Raw genomic sequence first — 23,039 nt, forward strand, 5'->3', positions numbered from 1 at the left:
GTTTTTACTTCTTCTCCATGAATTTTAATATCTACTCCAAATTTTTCTTTTGTTTCCTTTACTGCTTGCTCAATATACAGATTGAATAACATCGGGGAGAGGCTACAACCCTGTCTCACTCCTTTCCCAACCACTGCTTCCCTTTCATGCCCCTCGACTCTTATGACCGCCATCTGGTTTCTGTACAAATTGTAAATAGCCTTTCGCTCCCTGTATTTTACCCCTGCCACCTTCAGAATTTGAAAGAGAGTATTCCAGTCAACATTGTCAAAAGCTTTCTCTAAGTCTACAAATGCTAGAAACGTAGGTTTGCCTTTTCTTAATCTTTCTTCTAAGATAAGTCGTAAGGTCAGTATTGCCTCACGTGTTCCAACATTTCGACGGAATCCAAACTGATCCTCCCCGAGGTCCGCATCTACCAGTTTTTCCATTTGTCTGTAAAGAATTCGCGTTAGTATTTTGCAGCTGTGACTTATTAAACTGATAGTTCGGTAATTTTCACATCTGTCAGCACCTGCTTTCTTTGGGATTGGAATTATTATATTCTTCTTGAAGTCTGAGGGTATTTCACCTGTCTCATACATCTTGCTCACCAGCTGGTAGAGTTTTGTCATGACTGGCTCTCCCAAGGCCGTCAGTAGTTCTAATGGAATGTTGTCTACTCCGGGGGCCTTGTTTCGACTCAGGTCTTTCAGTGCTGATTAACAATTTAGAAAAATTCAGATGATTTGTTCAAGAGAAAGAGCTTCACAAATTGAAATAATCAATGCTTTACCTCTGGCCCTTATGTATGTGGCTCTGTCTGACAGTTGGATGTCGTTCTGAGGAATGTTGTTGTTGTTGTTGTTGTTGTTGCTGCTGTTGTTGTTGTTATCTTCAGTCCAAAGACTGGTTTGCTGCACCCAAGGCAGGATTCGAACCTGCAACAGTAGCAGTCGCGCAGTTCCGGACTGAAGCGCCTAGAACTGCTCGGCCACTGCGGCCGGCTGTGAAGCTCTCTCTCTTCAATAAATCACCCTTTTTTAAAAAATTGTACTCATCTGCTTATGGTTAAAGGGTTAAATGATGTTGGTGCCCTCTTGGATAAAATACTTCGGAGGTAAAATAGTCCCCCATTTGGATCTCCAAGTGGGGACTACTCAGGAGGATGTCATTATCAGGAGAAAGAAATCTAGCACTCTACGGATTGGAGCATGGAATGTCAGATCCCTTAATTGGGCAGGTAGGTTAGAAAATTTAAAGGAAATGTATAGGTTAAAGTTAGATATAGTGGGAATTAGTGAAGTTCGGTGGCAGGAGGAAAAGCCTTCTGGTCAGCTGAATACAGGGTTATAAATACAAAATCAAATAGGGGTAATGCAGGAGTAGGTTTAATAATAAATATATATAAAAAAATAGGAACGAGGGCCAGCTACTATGAACAGCATAGTTAATGCATTATTGTAGCCAAGATAGACACGAAGCCCACACCTACCACAGTAGTACAAGTTTATATGCCAACTAGTACCGCAGATGATCAGGAGACTAAAGAAATGTGTGAGATAAAATAAATTATTCAGATAGTTAAAGGACACAAAAATTTAATAGTCATGGGGGACTGGAATTCAACAGTACGAAAAGGAAGAGAAGGAAAAGTAGTAGGTGAATATGGAATGGGGACAAGGAATGAAAGAGGAAGCCGCCTGGTAGAATTTTGCACAGAGTATAACTTGATCATAGCTAACACTTGGTTTAAGAATCATGAAAGAAGGTTGTACACATGGAAGAGGCCTAGAGACACTGGAAGGTTTCAGTTAGATTATATAATGGTACGACAGAGATTTAGTAAGACATTTCCAGGGGTGGATGTGGACTCTGGCCACTGAACTGTAGAGAAAAACTGAAGAAATTGCAAGGAAGTGGGAACTTAAAAAGATGGGATCTGGATAAACTGAAAGAACCAGACACAGTAGAGAGTTTCAGAGAGAGCATTACGGAATGGTTGAGAGGAACAGGGGAATGAAATACAGTAGAAGAAGAATGGGTAGCTGTGAGAGATGAAACAGTGAAGGCAGCAGAGGATCAAGTAGGTAAAAAGCCGAGGGCTAATAGAAATCCTTGGGTAATGGAAGAAATATTGAATTTAATTGATGAAAGGAGAAAATTAAAAAAATGAAGTAGATGAAAAGGAATACAAACGTCTCGAAAATGAGATCCACAAGAAGTACAAAATGGTTAAGCAGGGATGGCTAGAGGACAAACTTAAGGCTGTAGAGGCATATATCACTAGGGATAAGATAGATACTGCCTACAGAATAATTAAAGAGACCTTTGGAGAAGAGAACTACCTCTATGAATATCAAGAGCTAAGATGGAAAACCAGTTCTAAGCAAAGAAGGGAAAGCAGAAACGTGGAAGGAGTACACAGTGGGTCTATACAAGGACGATGTACTTGATGGCAATGTTATGGAAATGGAAGAGGATGTAAGTGAAGATGAAATGGGATATGTGATACTGCATGAAGAATTTCACAGAGCCTTGGGAGAGCCAGCTATGACAAAACACTACCACCTGGTGAGCAAGATGTATGAGACAGGTGAAATACCCTCAGACTTCAAGAAGAATATAATAATTCCAATCCCAAAGAAAGCAGGTGTTGACAGGTGTGATAATTACTGAACTATCAGTATAGTAAGCCACAGCTGCAAAATACTAACACGGAATGGACAGTGTCTTGAAAGGAGGATATAAGACAAACATCAACAAAAGCAAAAAGAAGATAATGGAATGTAGTCGAATTAAGATGGGTATTGCTGGGGGAATTAGATTAGGAAATGAGACACTTAAAGTAGTAAAGGAGTTTTGCTTTTTAGGGAGTAAAATAAATGATGATGGTCGAAGTAGAGAGGATATAAAATGTAGACTGGCAATGGCAAGGAAAGTGTTTCTGAAGAAGAGAAATTTGTTAACATCGAGTATAGATTTAAGTGTCAGGAAGTCGTTTCTGAAAGTATTTGTATGGAGTGTAGCCATGTATGGAAGTGAAAAGTGGACGATAAATAGTTTAGACAAGAAAAGAATAGAAGCTTCCGAAATGTGGTGCTACAGAAGAATGCTGAAGATTGGATGGATAAATCACATAACTAATGAGGAGGTGCTGAATAGAATCGGAGAGAAGAGGAATTTGTGGCACAACTTAACTAGAAGAAAGGGTGGGTTAGTAGGACATGCTCTGCAGCATCAAGAGATTACCAATTTAGAGATGGAGGGAAGTGTGGAGGGTAAAAATCATAGAGAGAGACCAAGAGATGAATACACTAGGCAGATTCAGAAGGATGTAGGTTGCAGTAGTTACTCGGAGAAGAAGAAACTTGCAGCACAGAATACAGTAGCATGGAGAGCTGCATCAAACCAGTCTTTGGACTGAAGACCACAACAACACAACTCATTTGCTTGTCTGTACATGTACATCACATCTACCGATTTCTGTCCCATTTGGATAAGTACTTCATGCACCATTTTTTTGTCTTAAGAGTGTATTACTTCCTGCCAATTTTCTTACAATATAGACAACAACTGTCATTTGACACTTAAATGAGCTGCTTTAACATTTTTGTGTGCAAAATACACACAGAGACTAAAAAATTCACACATCATTACATTTTCACTGCACTGAAAATAGTAAATAATACATCTTTTATGTGAATTAAATGCTGAGTATGCTTGTTTTCTATACATGAAAAGGAGAAAAATTAAATGTCAAAAAACAACTATTAGATGGAAGAAACAACACAAAAATTACTAATATAATACCATTTTTCTTGCTCCATAAATACATAAAAGAAGAATGAATCCAGCACCATGAAAACACTGACTCTTTGGAATGCCTAGTGTGTATCAGGGCACATCTGAAGTGTACTTTATCGTAAAAGTAATATCAAGCAACTGATACATAAAGGTATGCCACAAAAAGTACTCTGTTGATCTCTGGATTTAAACTTCCACTTCCTAATGAGCGTACAACGTGAACTTAACTGACAGATGAAATCTGTAAGCCTGGCAAGAACTCAAACCCTAATATTTTCATTTAACGGGTGATAGCTCACCATTTTCAGAGTTGGTAATTGCAGTGAAGGGTCTGTGTGGATTCATATTGTGAGGAAAAGCCAGCCAGTTTGTTTCAATGCAACCATCTACATCTAGATCCATACTTATATTAAAAACAAAGATTCCAAGACTTACCAAGCGGGAAAGCGCCGGCAGACAGGCACATGAACAAAACACACAAACACACACACAGAATTACTAGCTTTCGCAACCGATGGTTGCTTCTTGAGGAAGGAGAGGGAAAGACGAAAGGATGTGGGTTTTAAGGGAGAGGGTAAGGAGTCATTCCAATCCCGGGAGCGGAAAGACTTCCCTTAGGGGAAAAAAAGGACAGGTGCACGCGCACGCGCACGCGCACGCGCACACACACACACACACACACAAGCAGACACATCCTTTCGTCTTTCCCTCTCCTTCCTGAAGAAGCAACCATCGGTTGCGAAAGCTAGTAATTCTGTGTGTGTGTTTTGTTCATGTGCCTGTCTGCCGGCGCTTTCCCGCTTGGTAAGTCTTGGAATCTTTGTTTTTAATATATTTTTCCCATGTGGAAGTTTCTTTCTATTTTATTTAGATCCATACTTACATTCACACTCTGCAAGCCACCATATGGTGCATGGTGGAGGATATCACATACCACAACTAGTCATTTCCTTTCCTGCTCCACTAAAAAATTAAGCAGGAAATATAAAGTTTCCTTCAAATTTACCAAACCATGTGTCAGTTGTTGTTGAAAAGTAAATACTGGCCAGCAATTCATGGACCATCTCCATAACACAGGGTAAGTCAAAAAGGACATTACAACTTTGGAATGATATAGAAACTTACAAAAATAATTTACAGGATCGGAAGGATATGTCATTTTGTAGCAAACCGCCTCAAGTTTCACATAAAAGCATCAAGTGTCATTTTGGTTAGATGTGACCACCATTTGGGACACGGCAAACATCCCAGTGGTAATCAATTTTTTCCCACACTCTTTGCAGAAAATTGAGCGGAACTTGTGCAACGGCAGTGTAGATTCAATTTTTCAGGTTGGCTAAATTGTTTTGTAGAGGAGGAACATATACACTATCTTTAATGGAACCCCAGAAAAAGAAATCCGGTGGTGAAAAGTCTTGGAAGCGAGGTGACCATGCTATTGACTCTTTACAGCCAATCCACCAACTTGGTAAGCATTTATCGGGAAAACCTGAACTTCTGTGAGGAAATTGGGGGTGCAATGTCTTGCTTGGTATTTCTGAGATTTTTCATCACTAATTGTTTTAAAATCCTGTTGTCAGGCAGTCTTAAGACACGAAATAAATATGAGATTCTTTTCTTCTTCACTGTGCTGGTGATTGCGTCAATCTTACAATAGACAGTTTCATTAGGGAAGATTCTCCGGACTCCATCAAGATGGTATTTTTTATAAATGGATGTTTTGATAATTCTTCATTCAGTATTGAGGAGTTGATCAGTTCTTCCTTCATTTTTAATTTGGAAATTTCTTCCAGGAGAGTTACAGTTTTGTAATATTGGATCTTAATGTCTATTGACAGGCATTTCTTATTATATGTTGACCAGGTTAGAAATTGTGCTTTTTTTCATTTTGTTGGTTCAATTTAACAATGTTGCTTTTCACCCAAGTTGTGCAAACTAATTTCTCCAAGATATTAAAATTGTAGAACTATGTTAATTGCTTGATCATTTATGAAGATTTTATCCATGCGAAGAGGTATCATAGGCATGATTTCAGTTTTCTCATTGCACTATTTGTAATCCTATTTTTTAAGCAATTTTCTGCAGACTTGTGATCTTAGCACGAACTTCTTCCATGTCAAGGGCTAAGAGAGCTAAATCACCAGCCAACCCAAGGCAGATCATTTATGTATATACAGAACAAGAGTGGCCCCATCACACTTCCCTGAGACACTAAGTCAGGTGAACTTTACCCAATAAATTATCGTCAACTAAAGGAGCCTGCTGTATTGTGAAAAATGTTTTTTACAAACTCATCATTTTACTACTACCGTATTTACTTGAATTTAAGCCGCACTTTTTTTCCTGTTTTTGTAATCCAAAACACTGTCTGCGGCTTAGAATCGAGTGCAAAGCGGAAGTTCTGAAAAGTGTTGGTAGATGCCGCCACAACTAACTTCTGTCATCAAATATATGTAGCACTTCGCAGGCACAAAGATAAATACTGGCACCAAAAATTTCTGAGGGCGGGAGGGGGGGGGGGGAAGACCAGCTTTTTTTCTCCGTCCTGAGTTTCGACCACTGCATTTTCATACATTATCCAACGAAGTAAATAAAAATTCCGTATTGTTCATCTTCGAATGTAGCAGCATTTCAATGCACTACAAAAATCCGACTGGCAAGACTGTTTCGGATGTTTGTCAATATGGCCAACTGTGTGTTCTGAATTTTTTCCTGCCTGTGAGAAGAGATGGTTGCCAATAGGAACTTTTATTAATCGTGAATCACAAGCAGTATTATCTGCTCCATAAGAATAATATGAATATAAACATTTTGCCACATACTGTTTCATGTTTGCTGCTATCTCATTTAAATCCTGTCTGCCTAATAAACTACGAAACTAGAGTGAGACAACAGCAAACGCGGAAGAATATACATATCATGCCATGTTGATATTCATATTATTCTTACACCGAATAGTGTTACAATCAGAAATGAAGCACGACAACTGACTAGATTTTTAAATCTAAGATGACTCTAATTTCTGTACAGAATGTAAGAGGCATCTGCAAAGATTTTCAGAGAAAAATTCTCGCTAAACTCTCCTTCAGAACATCTTCTACCATATGCAGTCTATTATTTAGTTATTGTTGATCATTATCAGAGAAAGCAGCAGTGTAAGTAACAACAAATAGCAGTCTCTTGCCATTGTTTCACTGATGAGACTTTTAAGTTGTAAGCAGCAGCAGCGCGCACAAAAGCAAGCCATGTGGCGACAGGTCATAAACACCCATTATCAGAATGAGACAAACAATGCATGATACAGTACAGTAATGCATTTTCAGCTTTGAGTGACGTAAACACCTATAACAAAGAAAACGGCACTTACCAGATCAAAGAAAAATAAGCAATCAATTCAAACCAGACGAAGCACGTGAAAAATGAAGGGTAGCCGTATATATACGGACGGAGCGCCTGATGCATAGCAACGGCTACCTGGTAAAGCTCAACTGCTAGGCTTACGACTCGAACCGAACTACTATAGATGTATCGTCATTCATTTGACCTAAATTCTGTCTCATATTACAATGGACCAACTTTGTTTCAATTTGGAGGTGCGGCCTAAAACTTTTTCCCCCCCCCTTGAAATTCGAGTCTCAGATTTCAGGTGCAGCTCAGATTCGAGAAATTTTTTTTTTCCTCGATTTCGAGTCTAATTTTTCAGGTGCGGCTTAGATTCGAGTGCGGCTTAAATTCGAGTAAATGTGGTAATTCATTTGGTAAGAAATAACGGTAAGAACGAAGGAACTATGTACACAGTGAATGAAAGATTGAAATTTTTTAAGCAGTATTTCATGAACTTAAGTCAAATGACATTTAAAAAAGTGTTCTTTTGTTTTGGAATCTGCATACATGCAAAATAAAAATTTGAAAATATTGTTGCCCACCTGTGATGGTGACCTCCCATCATTCTTCCGGCCTGGCAGCGAAGCATCAACAGCAACTTTTTCTGATAATTCCATAATCAGTGACTTTTCCTTAATATTGTTTAGATTGGCAGTTTTATCCTCCTGTTCATTTTCACAATGTCGTTCACGTTCTGCTGAATGCATACGTTTCATGTGTTCTTTCAACTTGTCCTTACGTTTGAACTGCTTTCCGCAGTTGGCACACAAAAACTCTCGATGATCTGAGTGCCTATCAGAATAAATGTCATGGCAATTAATACAAACAAAAGTACACACACACACACACACACACACACACACACACACACACACACACAGAGAGAGAGAGAGAGAGAGAGAGAGAGAGAGAGAGAGAGAGAGAGGGGGGGGGGGGGGGGGGATAAAATACAGTTGAGAAAGGAAAACCACATTACAACAACAACAGCAACAATTATAGTTCATAAGTTGTTCATCCACAAGAATATAATCAATATATCCAACTATTTTTCCAAACATCAATCTACCATTACTACAATTCAACAGTTTCTCAATTCATCACTTTACCACAGTAGACTTGGAAATAGCTAAAATATTAAGTTTTCTATAGAAAAATTTTATTAAATTCTTATACAGCACTAATTTCAATCTGCCTTACAATTTAATTTCTTCACATTACCTAGAAATCTGAAGGACTTTATACTAACTTGAGCATATGCATGCGCAATTTATCCTGGGTAGGGAATGGCTTGCCACAGCAAATGCATACATGTTTGCGGTCATTGTGAAATGCACGGATGTGTTTTCTGATCAAGCAATAACCATCAAAAACCTGAAACAGTTATTAACATATTTCACTTAACTTGGTACTTTTTAAAAGTTTTGGTATAGTACTATACGGACACCACAGACACAATTATCATACTCAACAGTGACTAAAATTCTTAATGTGATCATAGAACGCATGCTTTCACGGCTGGTATTTGCTACATTGCTGATATTTGAATTATGGGCATTAGGCTGTGGTCCTAGGCATAATTCTCCGCGTAATGTTTCATCTTCCAATACTGGAGATATCATCAGTGTCTTTAACAACTGTGAGAAAGCTGTTACTGACTCAACCAAACTCTGCAAGCCAAACTGTTCATATTTATTCACATAATGGTTGGTTCACAAAATCATCAAACTGCTGCCTAAGATTATGGAATTCACCAATGTATGCTACTGGGCTTGTTACGGGAAGGGAGTGGAGAACAGTGATTGTCACCTGGGCAAGGCAGATAAATCAGCGATAGCATATCATGCACTAGGACCAGGAAACCACCAAATTCGCCTCTCTATGACACTGTAGTTTTTGGGTCACCTAATAATTACCATAGTAGACAATATCAATGGAAAAGAAGAACGATTGAAATTCGACATGTTGTGGGCCTTAATGCTAAAAATAAAAAAGCCCATTCTTCTCCACAAGCTCCATAGTACACCTTGTCGTAACTCCATGATCTTACGCATTGGTCTAATGACGTACCAAACAAAATGTTGCATGGATGCACATAAACAATTCAGAGCTTTTTTGAATCTATAATTGCTTTCTGAGTCATTAAAGCCTCTGATGATTGCTCCAGCACTGGAAGATGAAACACTTAGCAGACAATTATGCTTGAACCATGGCCTAATGCCCATAATAGAAATATCAGCCATACTAAAGTGATCTCTCTACAAACATATTATATGTCCTTACCTTACTACAGTGCGGGCAGGTAAAGAGGCCATCAGTTGAATGAATCTGTACATGATCCTTCAATGCCAATACGTGCTCAAATGTTTCCTTGCATATTGGACATTCAAATGCTTTTTTTCCTATTTGAACAAAGAAAGTTGACTTCAGAGACGAAGAAATGATTCAACCCAGTCAATAGGACACCTCCACAATTGTTGCGTTGATAACCTAAGTTCTTGTATAAACAGCATAAACTGTATTTAATTCTCTGTTATATTCAAACAATTCAATCACAATAGACCAGATAATAAACACAGAAAAATTTTGTATAGCTTGTGTTGCATGACAGTGCACGGTCCACAATTGTAGTAATTACTTGGAATCAAATAACAGCACCAGTTGCAATTTTTTTTTTTGTTTTTAACTGGGAAAAGCACATTTTGGGACTCCTAAAACAATATGCACACTTAGGATCATTGCAAATGTTGGGGGGAGATAAATCATAAAGTTGATGCATTTTGCATTTTTTCATTCATTAATGTCATATGGAATAATGTTCTGGGCTAACTCATCTCTTAAGAAATAAAGTCTTCAATGGTTAAAAACGTACTGTAAGAATAATATGTGGTGCTCACTCATGATCATCTTGTAGACATCTCTTTAAGGACTAAACGCATTTTCACTACTCTTCAGAATATATTTATTCCCTCACGAATTTTGTTGAAAATAACCCACTGCAGGTCAAGAGGAACAATGGTGTACATAATTACAATACCAGCAGAAAAATTTACATTTATTACTCTGTGTTAAGATTGTCTTTAGCACAAAAAGTGATGGACAATGCCACAATTAAAATTTTTGATCACTTACCCAGTGACATAAATTGTCTGACAAACACAGAGCAAAGTAAAATTTGAAAAAACTAAAGAAGTTCTTCCCTGATATCTCCTTCCCTTCCGCAGAAGAATTTCTATTATTGTAATGTGTAAATATGGCGGATAGGAATCACTAACTCACATCTGTATTTACTTTTGTTACTACTACTACTATTAATAATAATAATAATAATAAGAAGAAGAAGAAGAAGAAGAAGAAGAAGAAGAAGAAATAAATAAATAATAAAAATTTGCAAATGATCTGCATGTACACATATTTGAAGTAATTTGTGATAAGAATGTAAAATGACTCATTCCACATCATGATTTACCGTACAAATGAAACATGAAACTAACCAACCACAACCAGTCTCAGCCACCAAAGCTAACTTAAATGCTAAACTCACAAACACTTGAAAATTGCCTTGTTGGCCAAAATCTGTCACGGTAATCAAAAATAAAAGTACAATTGTTGCTGTTATTTGATTAGAACTGAAAATTTTCTTGAAGACTCAATCAGTATTAAACCAGAAGATTTTAGCCTCTACTACTGGATAATTTACATTTTCTTTTCCAATATTCAATATTAAATTTTCTGTAAATTACTTATCCCCCCCCCCCCCTCCACACACACACACGCACACATGATATTGCAAATACTGACACTATGTCATCTCCCTCATGTATATATATAAAGTTGCTTCTTCAGGAAAGAGGGAAGGAGGGGGAAAGATGAAAGGATGTGGGTTTTAAGGGAGAGGGTAAGGAGTCATTCCAATCCCGGGGGCGGAAAGACTTCCCTTAGGGGGAAAAAAGGACAGGTGTACACTCGCTCGCACACACACACACACACACACACACACACACACACACACACACACACACACATCCATCTGCACATTGGTGTATCTGTGGATGGATGTGTGTGTGTGTGTGTGTGTGTGTGTGTGTGTGTGTGTGCGCGTGCGTGCGCGAGTGTACACCTGTCCTTTTTTCCCCCCTAAGGGAAGTCTTTCCACTCCCGGGATTGGAATGACTCCTTACCCTCTCCCTTAAAACCCACATCCTTTCGTCTTTCCCTCTCCTTCCCTCTTTCCTGAAGAAGCAACCATCGGTTGCGAAAGCAAGTAATTCTGTGTGTGTGTTTTGTTCATTGTGCCAATGAACAAAACATAAAAACAAAGATTCCAAGACTTACCAAGCGGGAAAGCGCCGGCAGACAGGCATATGAACAAAACACACAAACACACACACAGAATTACTAACTTTCGCAACCGATGGTTGCTTCTTCAGGAAGGAGAGGGAAAGACGAAAGGATGTAGGTTTTAAGGGAGAGGGTAAGGAGTCATTCCAATCCCGGGAGCGGAAAGACGTCCCTTAGGGGAAAAAAAGGACAGGTGTACACTCGCACACACACACATATCCATCTGCACATACACAGACACAAGCAGACATATGCCAGCTGTTCCGTCTAACTGCCTAGTGCATTAGGAGTGCTATCTACCCAGTTCCAGAACATTACTGATAGATCTGATGATATCTCCACGTGTAATAGCAATAATCTTGATGCCACATCCAGTTCCTGCCACGTACTGTTATCCTTTATTTCAATATGTCTGCACTTACCAGTCACTTAATTCTAGTTGTGGCTACAGAAACTGTGAGATGTTGAACCTTCGCATATTTAGGAATAGCTTGCTCATTACAGCACCATGCTACAGATGAATGTGTATGCAGAAATCTATCACACTTGTTAAGCAGCATATCAAACTCAAGTACATCATTTGCCATCTCCTCCCCATAGAAGTACCATATCTATTAAACATACATGATTCAAGTCTGCAGCTGAATTATGGCAAAAATGGCGTGATAATGAGAGTTCCTTTGTTCCTTCACTTTCTTTCCTTGGCTGGACACATTTTTACTAGAATGTGTCTGAATTTATTTTTCAGAATAGCTTGCCCACTAGGCTATCAGGATTGAATATCACTCTTGGTCTGTGAAACAGTGTGTATAATACACTATCATGTATTGCACGTGGGTGGAGTGCTACCAATTTGTTGCCTGCAAACAAAAATTGGTGTAAGTTAGTTTGCAATAAATGCTACACCCCCACATTGAATACCCTTTCCTTTGTGCCAAAATACCCAGAAAGGGTAAGGTTTCATTTTCCATGTCCATCATAAACTTAATATTTGGTTGGACTGTTTTTAAATGGTAAAGAAAGATGGATACTTTTCCTGTTCATGGCACCACACCATAAACATGCCATAGCGTGTGGTCTTTGGACTAGAGTCCTTCAGAGATTCCACAGCTGAGAACAATTTTCAAACAAAGACTATTCTGAAAAACAAAATTCATACCAGAGAAAATAAACACAGCCAATGGATAAACAAAGGCAACCTAATATCAGAGATTTCTTCAGATGTTTTGGTGGTATTTCTTCAAGAATCAAGAGAGTTCTCTACAGACACAACATTAAATGTATCTTTTGCCAAACTGAGGAAACTGTCTGACCTTGGCCTCAGCAAACAAAACAAAACCTACACGAAATTCAATATAAATGTGTATGGGGCCAAATATGTTGCACTGGGTACAACTGGCATGCTGACTATCATGTCATCATACATGCTTTGGCCAACAAGAATAATCTGCAACAGCAAAGCATTAAATTATCTTAGCATACAATTTCTCACAACATATGAGAAGATAAATATTATGTCTTCAGTTTTACCCTTCTGGGTATATGTGACAAAAAGTGCCACAATTATTTGCACAATGGATAATGTTGTTAATAGGCATCAGGCTTCCAATTAAGTAAAGCCCACAACCCCACATTTACTGCACCCTGATATAGTGAATAACAAGAACTATTTCTGACAGCACAGCCACAGCATAGTGGCGGACCTAATTAGCTACAAACTTTTGCTTTATCTTTGTCACAGTGACACCTGGCAGCAACACTGATACTCCCTATCAAAATTGGAAAAGACCACAGATCGATTCCAAGGATGGGCTCTGGACACATGCTATTGTCACCCGTTTAGAAATAACTCTGTTGGATTTGTGTGCTTCTGGACAGACCCTCCATAAGAAGATGAGTGCACGTGCCCTCACTTGTTGATGTACAGCAAACTGCAGCCCCCACCCCATACACACACGGAGCCTTCTGTATCCCACACAGTCATGATTCGAATAATCTATCTACAAAGAAAAGTTATAGTTGACCCAAGGTCATTAACTCAGGTATGGATAGAAGAGGAGAACCAACCAGCCACCTCTCCTGATAGAAGGTACTGAAAGCAATGAAACCAGAATGGCCAGACAAAGATTTTAATCCCATGCCTCTTAAACCAAATGTCTGTGCACAATCGCAGCACCAATGCACTCACTGGCTAAGATACCTCCTCACAGTCCACTGCCAATAGAGTAGGGTGCTTTAGCAACATTAGTTACAGTGACAGGAATTTTTCACCAAGTAGAAACGAAATACAGAATTCATCCAAAAGATCCATCCAATTTCACAAGACTATAACATCTACATGAATGAAGACAGAATTTGAGAAACATTTTATCTTATGCATTGGACGACAATTTTTTTTTATTTTCAAAAGAACCATGTTATTTTACAAGTGTTTAGATCTTACATGCATGCACATATAGCTTTGGGATGCATTTCACCAGTACTTTTGGTATCCGATTTATGGTTCACTTTTCCCAAAGTTCAATGAGTTCTCCACCACATGCTTGATGAACATGCATGTGATAGTCAAACTTATCCTATATTTTTTCCAGCACATCTGAAGTTATTGCAATCACTGCTATACAGCATTGCAGTTCACACAAAGTTGTTGGAAGGGGAGGCACATAGAGTCTTTCACAAACCCTCACCACAATCAATTGCAGACCGTCAGATCAGATTGCCTTGGAGGAACATGGTGTAATCTGAGATCCACACAGTTCTTATGGGCAATTCACTGTCGAGGCATCTCACCATTAAGAAATGATCTTTACACTAAGAAGCCAGTGCAATGGGCATCCATTCTGTTGAAAAATGGAGTTTTTGACACTTTCTCGCAAGCGTGGAAAACGCCAGATCTCCAGCAAATTCTGACAAATGATTCAAGTAACTGCCCCTTCCCACAAAAAAGGTCACAACATAAATAGATTTCTGAGAAAGTGCATAAAATACATGCACCTTTGAAGAGCATTTCCTCTAGCTCTACTCTGGTATTTGGCTGCCGTGTTCTCCAAATTCTTTTGTTGTGGTGGCCCACTTCCCCATTTAAATGGAACATGGTCTCAACACTAAATGCTAAACTTGAAACAAAGTCATTGTCTTCCATCTCCATGACCATAATGAAATCACAAAATTCTACATATTGTTGTTTATCGTCATTACAAAGAGTCTATAGTGAGTCAATCCTGTATGGTTTGAAACACAAACGTTGCTGCAAACATGGCAGACAGACGCACAAGGAATGCCTAGCTCTCAATGAGTACAATGAGTAGACTTCTGTAGGCTACGCTTTACATCATGAATGCAAAGACGAAGCTGGCCTGTGAATTTGGAACTGCTAATGTCTTGAAACTGCCAATGGCTGTATTAATGCTTTGAGCTGCAAGAGGTGCAGTGTGGTGCTCTCGATGAAAATCACAACACGTAGTTTTAACAGAACTGCACCTGTTGAAACAGTGAACACAAAACACTGCTTGCTGCTGTGTTACTGCCATCCTGACCCAACGCACAATGTATAACAAATGAGTAGGCACACAAAACAGTTCCACTACAGAGATGACTACCGGGGCAATCACATGACCCAGCAATTTACAAAAGGTGCAAAGGTTAACTTTTAGCTTTGATGAGTAAGTAAAAATTTACTCAAGTTTTTATCTTCATGTCTGCTGAAAATATAGCCCATTAAATAAAATTAATCAATCTGAAACACACTGTATTTGAGAATACCCTATAGTGCTGAGAAATCACGTCTCATTATAAAGCCAATTTCAATGTCACTATTACATAAAATTCGTAAAAATAAGTGCACAGATTTTTAGGACACAAAAAGCGATAACTGTATTTTATCAGAATTATTTTAAATTATAATCCCTCTCTCAGCCATAACACATCAAGATTTAAGGCTAACCACTTGTAATTCTCAAGGACACAAACTCGAATTTAGATACACACAGTGTGAACTACAGGGTTTCCAAAACTTATCTAGGCATTAGAATTTTAGTAAAAAAATTTATTAGTAAAGAAACTGTAACTATGGGCCGTTCAGTGGCAGGATTCACAAGTAACTGCAACATGCTCAGTTCCTAACAACAGCCCCATAAGCTTTCGGCCACAGCCTTCGTTGGAAAAAGAGAAACACACACCATTCATTCACTCACACAAGCACACCTCACACACACTCGGGCCACAGCCACCTGTGTTGGAGGCCGTGTGTGCACGAGGTGTGCTTGCTTATGGCCAAAAAGTATGTGTAAGGGTCTTTCAATTGTGCCTGCCACAACTTAGTGTGTTATCTTTACAGTAAACAGCAACATATCTTTACCTACATTGTTGAGAAATAGTAATTATTTGTGTCAAATGCAACAACTCTGTATACAGAACAACCTACTATTTCACTACAGTTATATTTGAAGTTCATACTGGCAGTGATTTAAAATGCCTAAAAAGCAACTGAATGCTCAGTGGCTGACAGGTGGTGAATTGCATCAGATATGCAGCGCAGGCTTAAACATGTCTGCTTCTGTTTTTCAATCTAACTATAATCTAAATGGGAAGATAGGTAACTTTACTTAAAATTCAATGCAGGCATCAACAGCTGGAGGCGAATTTTCAACCGGTATATCGCCCATAACAACTTCCCAGGAGCATGCCTCCAGTTCACGCATTGTGCAGAGTTTTGTTCAACATACTTTCTGTTTTTCACTCTGGCACAGCAACCAGAATGTCCTTGCCACCTCAACCAACATCCTAGAGGTTTCTTGCCCAACCACACATGTATACAAAGCACTTAGTGTGGTAGTGTGATATCTTGCACGGAAAGAAGTTCAGTAATATTTTCCAAATGAGGTATGCCTGAACACACTCACTTAGCAGTTTGCACAATTGGTTTTCAAACAAATTCCATGATTTTTTTTTTCCACACATCATTGGACAGACACTTTTCATGTCTCCCTCAATGAACAACCATGTGAGCCACCTTAAGGCATATGGGAGGCAGTACTTAGGTTAGCCTATCATTTGTCCCTGTTTCCTGCTCCACCTGTTGAAGGTGTGCAGCAAATGTGATTATCAAAAAGACTTCTGACAGGATATTGTTACATTTGTTTTCTTCAATATAAACCCCCGACTCTGCACAGTTATTGCTGAATTCTAGAGCCCATAGTAATCTGCAATTTCTTCAGAATTGTAAAACTTTCACGCCATTTTATTCATGCTAAAAAGGGGGAAATGTGAGAGTTGTGAAACTATGAAACCCTAGTCAGAAATTATATAATCAAAAATAGGTTAGAATGCATCAATATTAGATGTTTTCTTTTTCAATGCCTAGTGCCCCCCCCCCCCCCCCCCCCCCCATGAACCATGAACCTTGTCGTTGGTGGGGAGGCTTGCGTGCCTCAGCGATACAGATAGCCGTACCGTAGGTACAACCACAACGGAGGGGTACCTGTTGAGAGGCCAGACAAACGTGTGGTTCCTGAAGAGGGGCAGCAGCCTTTTCAGTAGTTGCAAGGGCAACAGTCTGGATGATTGACTGATCTGGCCTTGTAACAATAACCAAAACGGTGCTGTGCTGGTACTGCGAACGGCTGAAAGCAAGGGGAAACTACGGCCGTAATTTTTCCCGAGGGCATGCAGCTCTACTGTATGATTAAATGATGATGGCGTCCTCTTGGGTAAAATATTCCGAAGGTAAAATAGTCCCCCATTCGGATCTCCGGGCGGTGACTACTCAAGAGGATGCCGTTATCAGAAGAAAGAAAACTGGCGTTCTACAGATCGGAGCGTGGAATGTCAGATCCCTTAATCGGGCAGGTAGGTTAGAAAATATAAAAAGGGAAATGAATATGTTAAAGTTAGATATAGTGGGAATTAGTGAAGTTCGGTGGCAGGAGGAACAAGACTTCTGGTCAGGTGACTACAGGGTTATAAACACAAAATCAAATAGGGGTAATGCAGGAAGAGTTTGACAGAGCACTGAAAGACCTGAGTCGAAACAAGGCCCCCGGAGTAGACAACATTCCATTAGAACTACTGACGGCCTTGGGACAACCAGTCCTGAGAAAACTCTACCAGCTGGTGAGCAAGATGTATGAGACAGGCGAAATACCCTCAGACTTCAAGAAGAATATAATAATTCCAATCCCAAAGAAAGCAGGTGCTGACAGATGTGAAAATTACCGAACTATCAGTTTAATAAGCCACGGCTGCAAAATACTAACGCGAATTCTTTACAGACGAATGGAAAAACTAGTAGATGCAGACCTCGGGGAGGATCAGTTTGGATTCCGTCGAAATGTTGGAACACGTGAGGCAATACTGACCTTACGACTTATCTTAGAAGAAAGATTAAGAAAAGGCAAACCTACGTTTCTATCATTTGTAGACTTAGAGAAAGCTTTTGACAATGTTGACTGGAATACTCTTTTTCAAATTCTAAAGGTGGCAGGGGTAAAATACAGGGAGCGAAAGGCTATTTACAATTTGTACAGAAACCAGATGGCAGTCATAAAAGTCGAGGGGCATGAAAGGGAAGCAGTGGTTGGGAAAGGAGTGAGACAGGGTTGTAGCCTCTCCCCGATGTTATTCAATCTGTATATTGAGCAAGCAGTAAAGGAAACAAAAGAAAAATTTGGAGTAGGTATTAAAATTCATGGAGACGAAGTAAAAACACTGAGGTTCGCCGATGACATTGTAATTCTGTCAGAGACGGCAAAGGACTTGGAAGAGCAGTTGAACGGAATGGACAGTGTCTTGAAAGGAGGATATAAGATGAACATCAACAAAAGCAAAACGAGGATAATGGAATGTAGTCAAATTAAATCGGGTGATGCTGAGGGAATTAGATTAGGAAATGAGACACTTCAAGTAGTAAAGGAGTTTTGCTATTTAGGAAGTAAAATAACTGATGATGGTCGAAGTAGAGAGGATATAAAATGTAGACTGGCAATGGCAAGGAAAGCGTTTCTGAAGAAGAGAAATTTGTTAACATCGAATATAGATTTATGTATCAGGAAGTGGTTTCTGAAAGTATTTGTTTGGAGTGTAGCCATGTATGGAAGTGAAACATGGACAATAACTAGTTTAGACAAGAAGAGAATAGAAGCTTTCGAAATGTGGTGCTACAGAAGAATACTGAAGATAAGGTGGATAGATCACGTAACTAATGAGGAGGTATTGAATAGGATTGGGGAGAAGAGAAGTTTGTGGCACAACTTGACTAGAAGAAGGGATCGGTTGGTAGGACATGTTTTGAGGCATCAAGGGATCACAAATTTAGCGTTGGAGGGCAGCGTGGAGGGTAAAAATCGTAGAGGGAGACCGAGAGATAAGTACACTAAGCAGATTCAGAAGGATGTAGGTTGCAGTAGGTACTGGGAGATGAAGCAGCTTGCACAGGATAGAGTAGCATGGAGAGCTGCATCAAACCAGTCTCAGGACTGAAGAAGACAACAACAACAACAATGCAGGAGTAGGTTTAATAATAAATAAAATTAAAAAAATAGGAACGAGGGCCAGCTACTATGAACAGCATAGTGAATGCATTATTGTAGCCAAGATAGACACGAAGCCCACACCTACCACAGTAGTACAAGTTTATATGCCACTAGCACCGCAGATGATCAGGAGACTAAAAAAAAGTGTGAGATAAAATAAATTATTCAGATAGTTAAAGGACACAAAAATTTAATAGTCATGGGGGACTGGAATTCAACAGTGTACGAAAAGGAAGAGAAGGGAAAGTAGTAGGTGAATATGGAATGGGGACAAGGAATGAAAGAGGAAGCCGCCTGGTAGAATTTTGCACAGAGTATAACTTGATCATAGCTAACACTTGGTTTAAGAATCATGAAAGAAGGTTGTATACATGGAAGAGGCCTAGAGACACTGGAAGGTTTCAGTTAGATTATATATTGGTACGACAGAGATTTAGGAACCAGGTTTTAAATTGTAAGACATTTCCAGGGGCAGATGTGGACTCTGACCACAATCCATTGGTTATGAACTGTAGATTAAAACTGAAGAAACTGCAAAAACGTGGGAATTTAAGGAGATGGGACCTGGATAAACTGAAAGAACTAGAGGTTGTACAGAGTTTCGGGGAGAGCATAAGGGAAGAATTGACAGAAACAGGGGAAACAATTACAGTAGAAGAAGAATGGGTAGCTTTGAGGGATGAAGTAGTGAAGGCAGCAGAGGATCAAGTAGGTAAAAAGACGAGGGCTAGTAGAAATCCTTGGGTAACAAAAGAGATATTGAATTTAATTGCTGAAAGGAGAAAATATAAAAATGCAGTAAATGAAGCAGGCAAAAAGGAATACAGACGTCTCAAAAATGAGATTGACAGGAAGTGCAAAATGGCTAAGCAGGGATGGCTGGAGGACAAATGTAAGGATGTAGAGGCTTATCTCACTAGGGGTAAGATAGATACTGCCTACAGGAAAATTAAAGAGATCTTTGGAGAAAAGAGGACCACTTGTATGAATATCAAGAACTCAGATGGAAACCCAGTTCTAAGCAAAGAAGGGAAAGCAGAAAGGTGGAAGGAGTATATAGAGGGTCTATACAAGGGCGATGTACTTCAGGAAAATATTACGGAAATGGAAGAGAATGTAGACGAAGATGGAATGGGAGATACGATACTGCGTGAAGAGTTTGACAGAGCAATGAAAGACCTGAGTCGAAACAAGGCCCCCGGAGTAGACAACATTCCATTGGAACTACTGACAGCCTTGGGAGAGCCAGTCCTGACAAAACTCTACCAGCTGGTGAGCAAGATGTGTGAAACAGGTGAAATACCCTCAGACTTCAAGAAGAATATAATAATTCCAATCCCAAAGAAAGCAGGTGTTGACAGTTGTGAAAATTACCGAACTATCAGTTTAATAAGCCACAGCTGCAAAATACTATCTCGAATTCTTTACAGACGAATGGAAAAACTAGTAGAAGCCGACCTCGGGGAAGATCAGTTTGAATTCCATAGAAATACAGGAACACGTGAGGCAATACTGACCTTACAACTTATCCTAGAAGAAAGATTAAGTAAAGGCAAACCTACGTTTCTAGCATTTGTAGACTTAAGAGAAAGCTTTTGAGAATGTTGACTGGAATACTCTCTTTCAAATTCTATAGGTGGCAGGGGTAAAATACAGGGAGCGAAAGGCTATTTACAATTTGTACAGAAACCAGATGGCAGTTATAAGAGTCGAGGGACATGAAAGGGAAGCAGTGGTTGGGATGGGAGTAAGACAGGGTTGCAGCCTCTCCCCGATGTTATTCAATCTGTATATTGAGCAAGCAGTGAAGGAAACAAAAGAAAAATTCAGTGTAGGTATTAAAATCCATGGAGAAGAAATAAAAACTTTGAGGTTCGCAGATGACATTGTAATTCCGTCAGAGACAGCAAAGGACTTGGAAGAGCAGTTGAATGGAATGGACAGTGTCTTGAAAGGAGGGTATAAGATGAACATCAACAAAAGCAAAACGAGAATAATGGAATGTAGTCGAATTAAGTCGGGTGTTGCTGAGGGAATTAGATTAGGAAATGAGACACTTAAAGTAGTAAAGGAGTTTTGCTATTTAGGGAGCAAAATAACTGATGATGGTCGAAGTAGAGAGGATATAAAATGTAGACTGGCAATGGCAAGGAAAGCGTTTCTGAAGAAGAGAAATTTGTTAACATCGAGTATAGATTTAAGTGTCAGGAAGTCGTTTCTGAAAGTATTTGTATGGAGTGTAGCCATGTATGGAAGTGAAAAGTGGACGATAAATAGTTTGGACAAGAAGAGAATAGAAGCTTTTGAAATGTGGTGCTACAGAAGAATGCTGAAGATTAGATGGGTAGATCACATAACTAATGAGGAAGTATTGAATAGGATTGGGGAGAAGAGAAGTTTGTGGCACAACTTGACCAGAAGAAGGGATTGGTTGGTAGGACATGTTCTGAGGCATCAAGGGATCACCAATTTAGTATTTGAGGGCAGTGTGGAGGGTAAAAATCGTAGAGGGAGACCAAGAGACGAATACACTAAGCAGATTCAGAAGGATGTAGGTTGCAGTAGGTACTGGGAGATGAAGAAGCTTGCACAGGATAGAGTAGCATTGAGAGCTGCATCAAACCAGTCTCAGGACTGAAGACAACAACAGTGTTCCCCCCCCCCCCCCCCCCCCCCCCTCCCATACAGCCAGTATAATCTGCAGTTTGTTTTAACACAAACCATGACAAGAATTTCAAATTTTGTTGTAAAACATGAAAAATTATTATTACATTAAAGAAGTGAGAGGATGAATAAAACATTCACAATTTTACAAACCTGTATGTATCTTCAGGTGACATGTAAGAGCAGAGTTATTAAGGAATCGTTTGAAGCACACGTCACACTGCAATGGTTTCAGTTCTTCTGCACCATGAACCATCATATGTCTCTACAACAAACATAATGAAAAATGAAGCTCTTCTACTAAAATACTATATACCACTTTTTAATGCTTTCTGGAACAAAGCTGCCCTGAAACACAAAGATATCAGAATTTGCCTAGTTGTGGCTTCATCAAATAGTAGCTGATCTTTATCTAAGTGGACTGATGGCAACAGAGCTCATACACTGTTATACAAAGGTAATAATGTGAAAGTACAAGGTACCCCAATCATTGTCTAGAAACTTATGAAGCACATGCCCCCTGCCCCTGCCCACATATATGTACATGTACACACACACACACACACACACACACACACACACACACACACACACACACACACAGATGGAGGGAGGGAGAGGGGGGGGAGTTACAGTAACTACATTCTCCGCACAGTCGGACAGCAGTGCTCTCTCTCTCTCTCTCTCTCTCTCTGTGTGTGTGTGTGGGGGAGGGGGGGGGGGGGGGAAACACATGTTGGCTCTGAAGTATAACACAAGTTTAAAAGCAGATTTGCAATGTTTTTTATCAGCATGACTATCTTCCACTTAACATGCACCGTACAAAGTAAATGGTTGCTTCTTCGCACTTCATTTAATTGCTTGTATTGCCCTAAATTTTGAAAAATTTGTTATTTACCCAATGTAGCATCAGTCTTCACAGCAAAACAGCAGTGTTCTATTTATACGAAATTTAAACATCTTTGCTACCATCTGGAAATTCCAAATTAATGGTCCTTCATCTTGTGTGGTTTCTGTATTTTTTACTAACATAGTAGATCCATATCAAAATAATTTGTGATAAACCCCAAATTTATTTTCCAGTATTCAAATTTTAGCACTGATTAATTCTGCACTGACAAAAAAGACTGGTCAAAATGGTTCAAATGGCTCTAAGAACTATGAGACTTAAAGTCTGAGGTCATCAGTCCCCTAGACTTAGAACTACTTAAACCTAACTAACCTAAGAACATCACACACATCCAAGCCCAAGGCAGGATTCAAACCAGCGACTGTAGCAGCAGCGTGGCTCCGGACTAAAGTGCCTAGAACCACTCGGTCACAGCGGCCGGTGAAAAG

General features: G+C 39.4%; 1 protein-coding gene across 4 annotated transcripts in view; it reads right to left on the reverse strand.

Moving 5' to 3' along the window:
* LOC126279055 (zinc finger protein 729-like) overlaps positions 1-23,039 on the reverse strand; it is a 194,432-nt gene that overhangs the window by 57,530 nt on the left and 113,863 nt on the right. For all 4 annotated transcript variants that reach the window (XM_049979485.1, XM_049979482.1, XM_049979483.1 and 1 more), the window contains 4 exons: positions 21,855-21,966; positions 9,451-9,569; positions 8,417-8,541; positions 7,713-7,962 (listed from right to left, as the gene is read on the reverse strand). In XM_049979485.1, the coding sequence (XP_049835442.1) occupies positions 7,713-7,962; positions 8,417-8,541; positions 9,451-9,569; positions 21,855-21,966 (606 nt within the window). The remainder of the gene's footprint in view (positions 1-7,712; positions 7,963-8,416; positions 8,542-9,450; positions 9,570-21,854; positions 21,967-23,039) is intronic.

This window comes from Schistocerca gregaria, chromosome 6 (genome assembly GCF_023897955.1).
Source record: "Schistocerca gregaria isolate iqSchGreg1 chromosome 6, iqSchGreg1.2, whole genome shotgun sequence".
In the NCBI taxonomy this organism is placed as follows: Eukaryota; Metazoa; Arthropoda; class Insecta; order Orthoptera; family Acrididae; genus Schistocerca; species Schistocerca gregaria.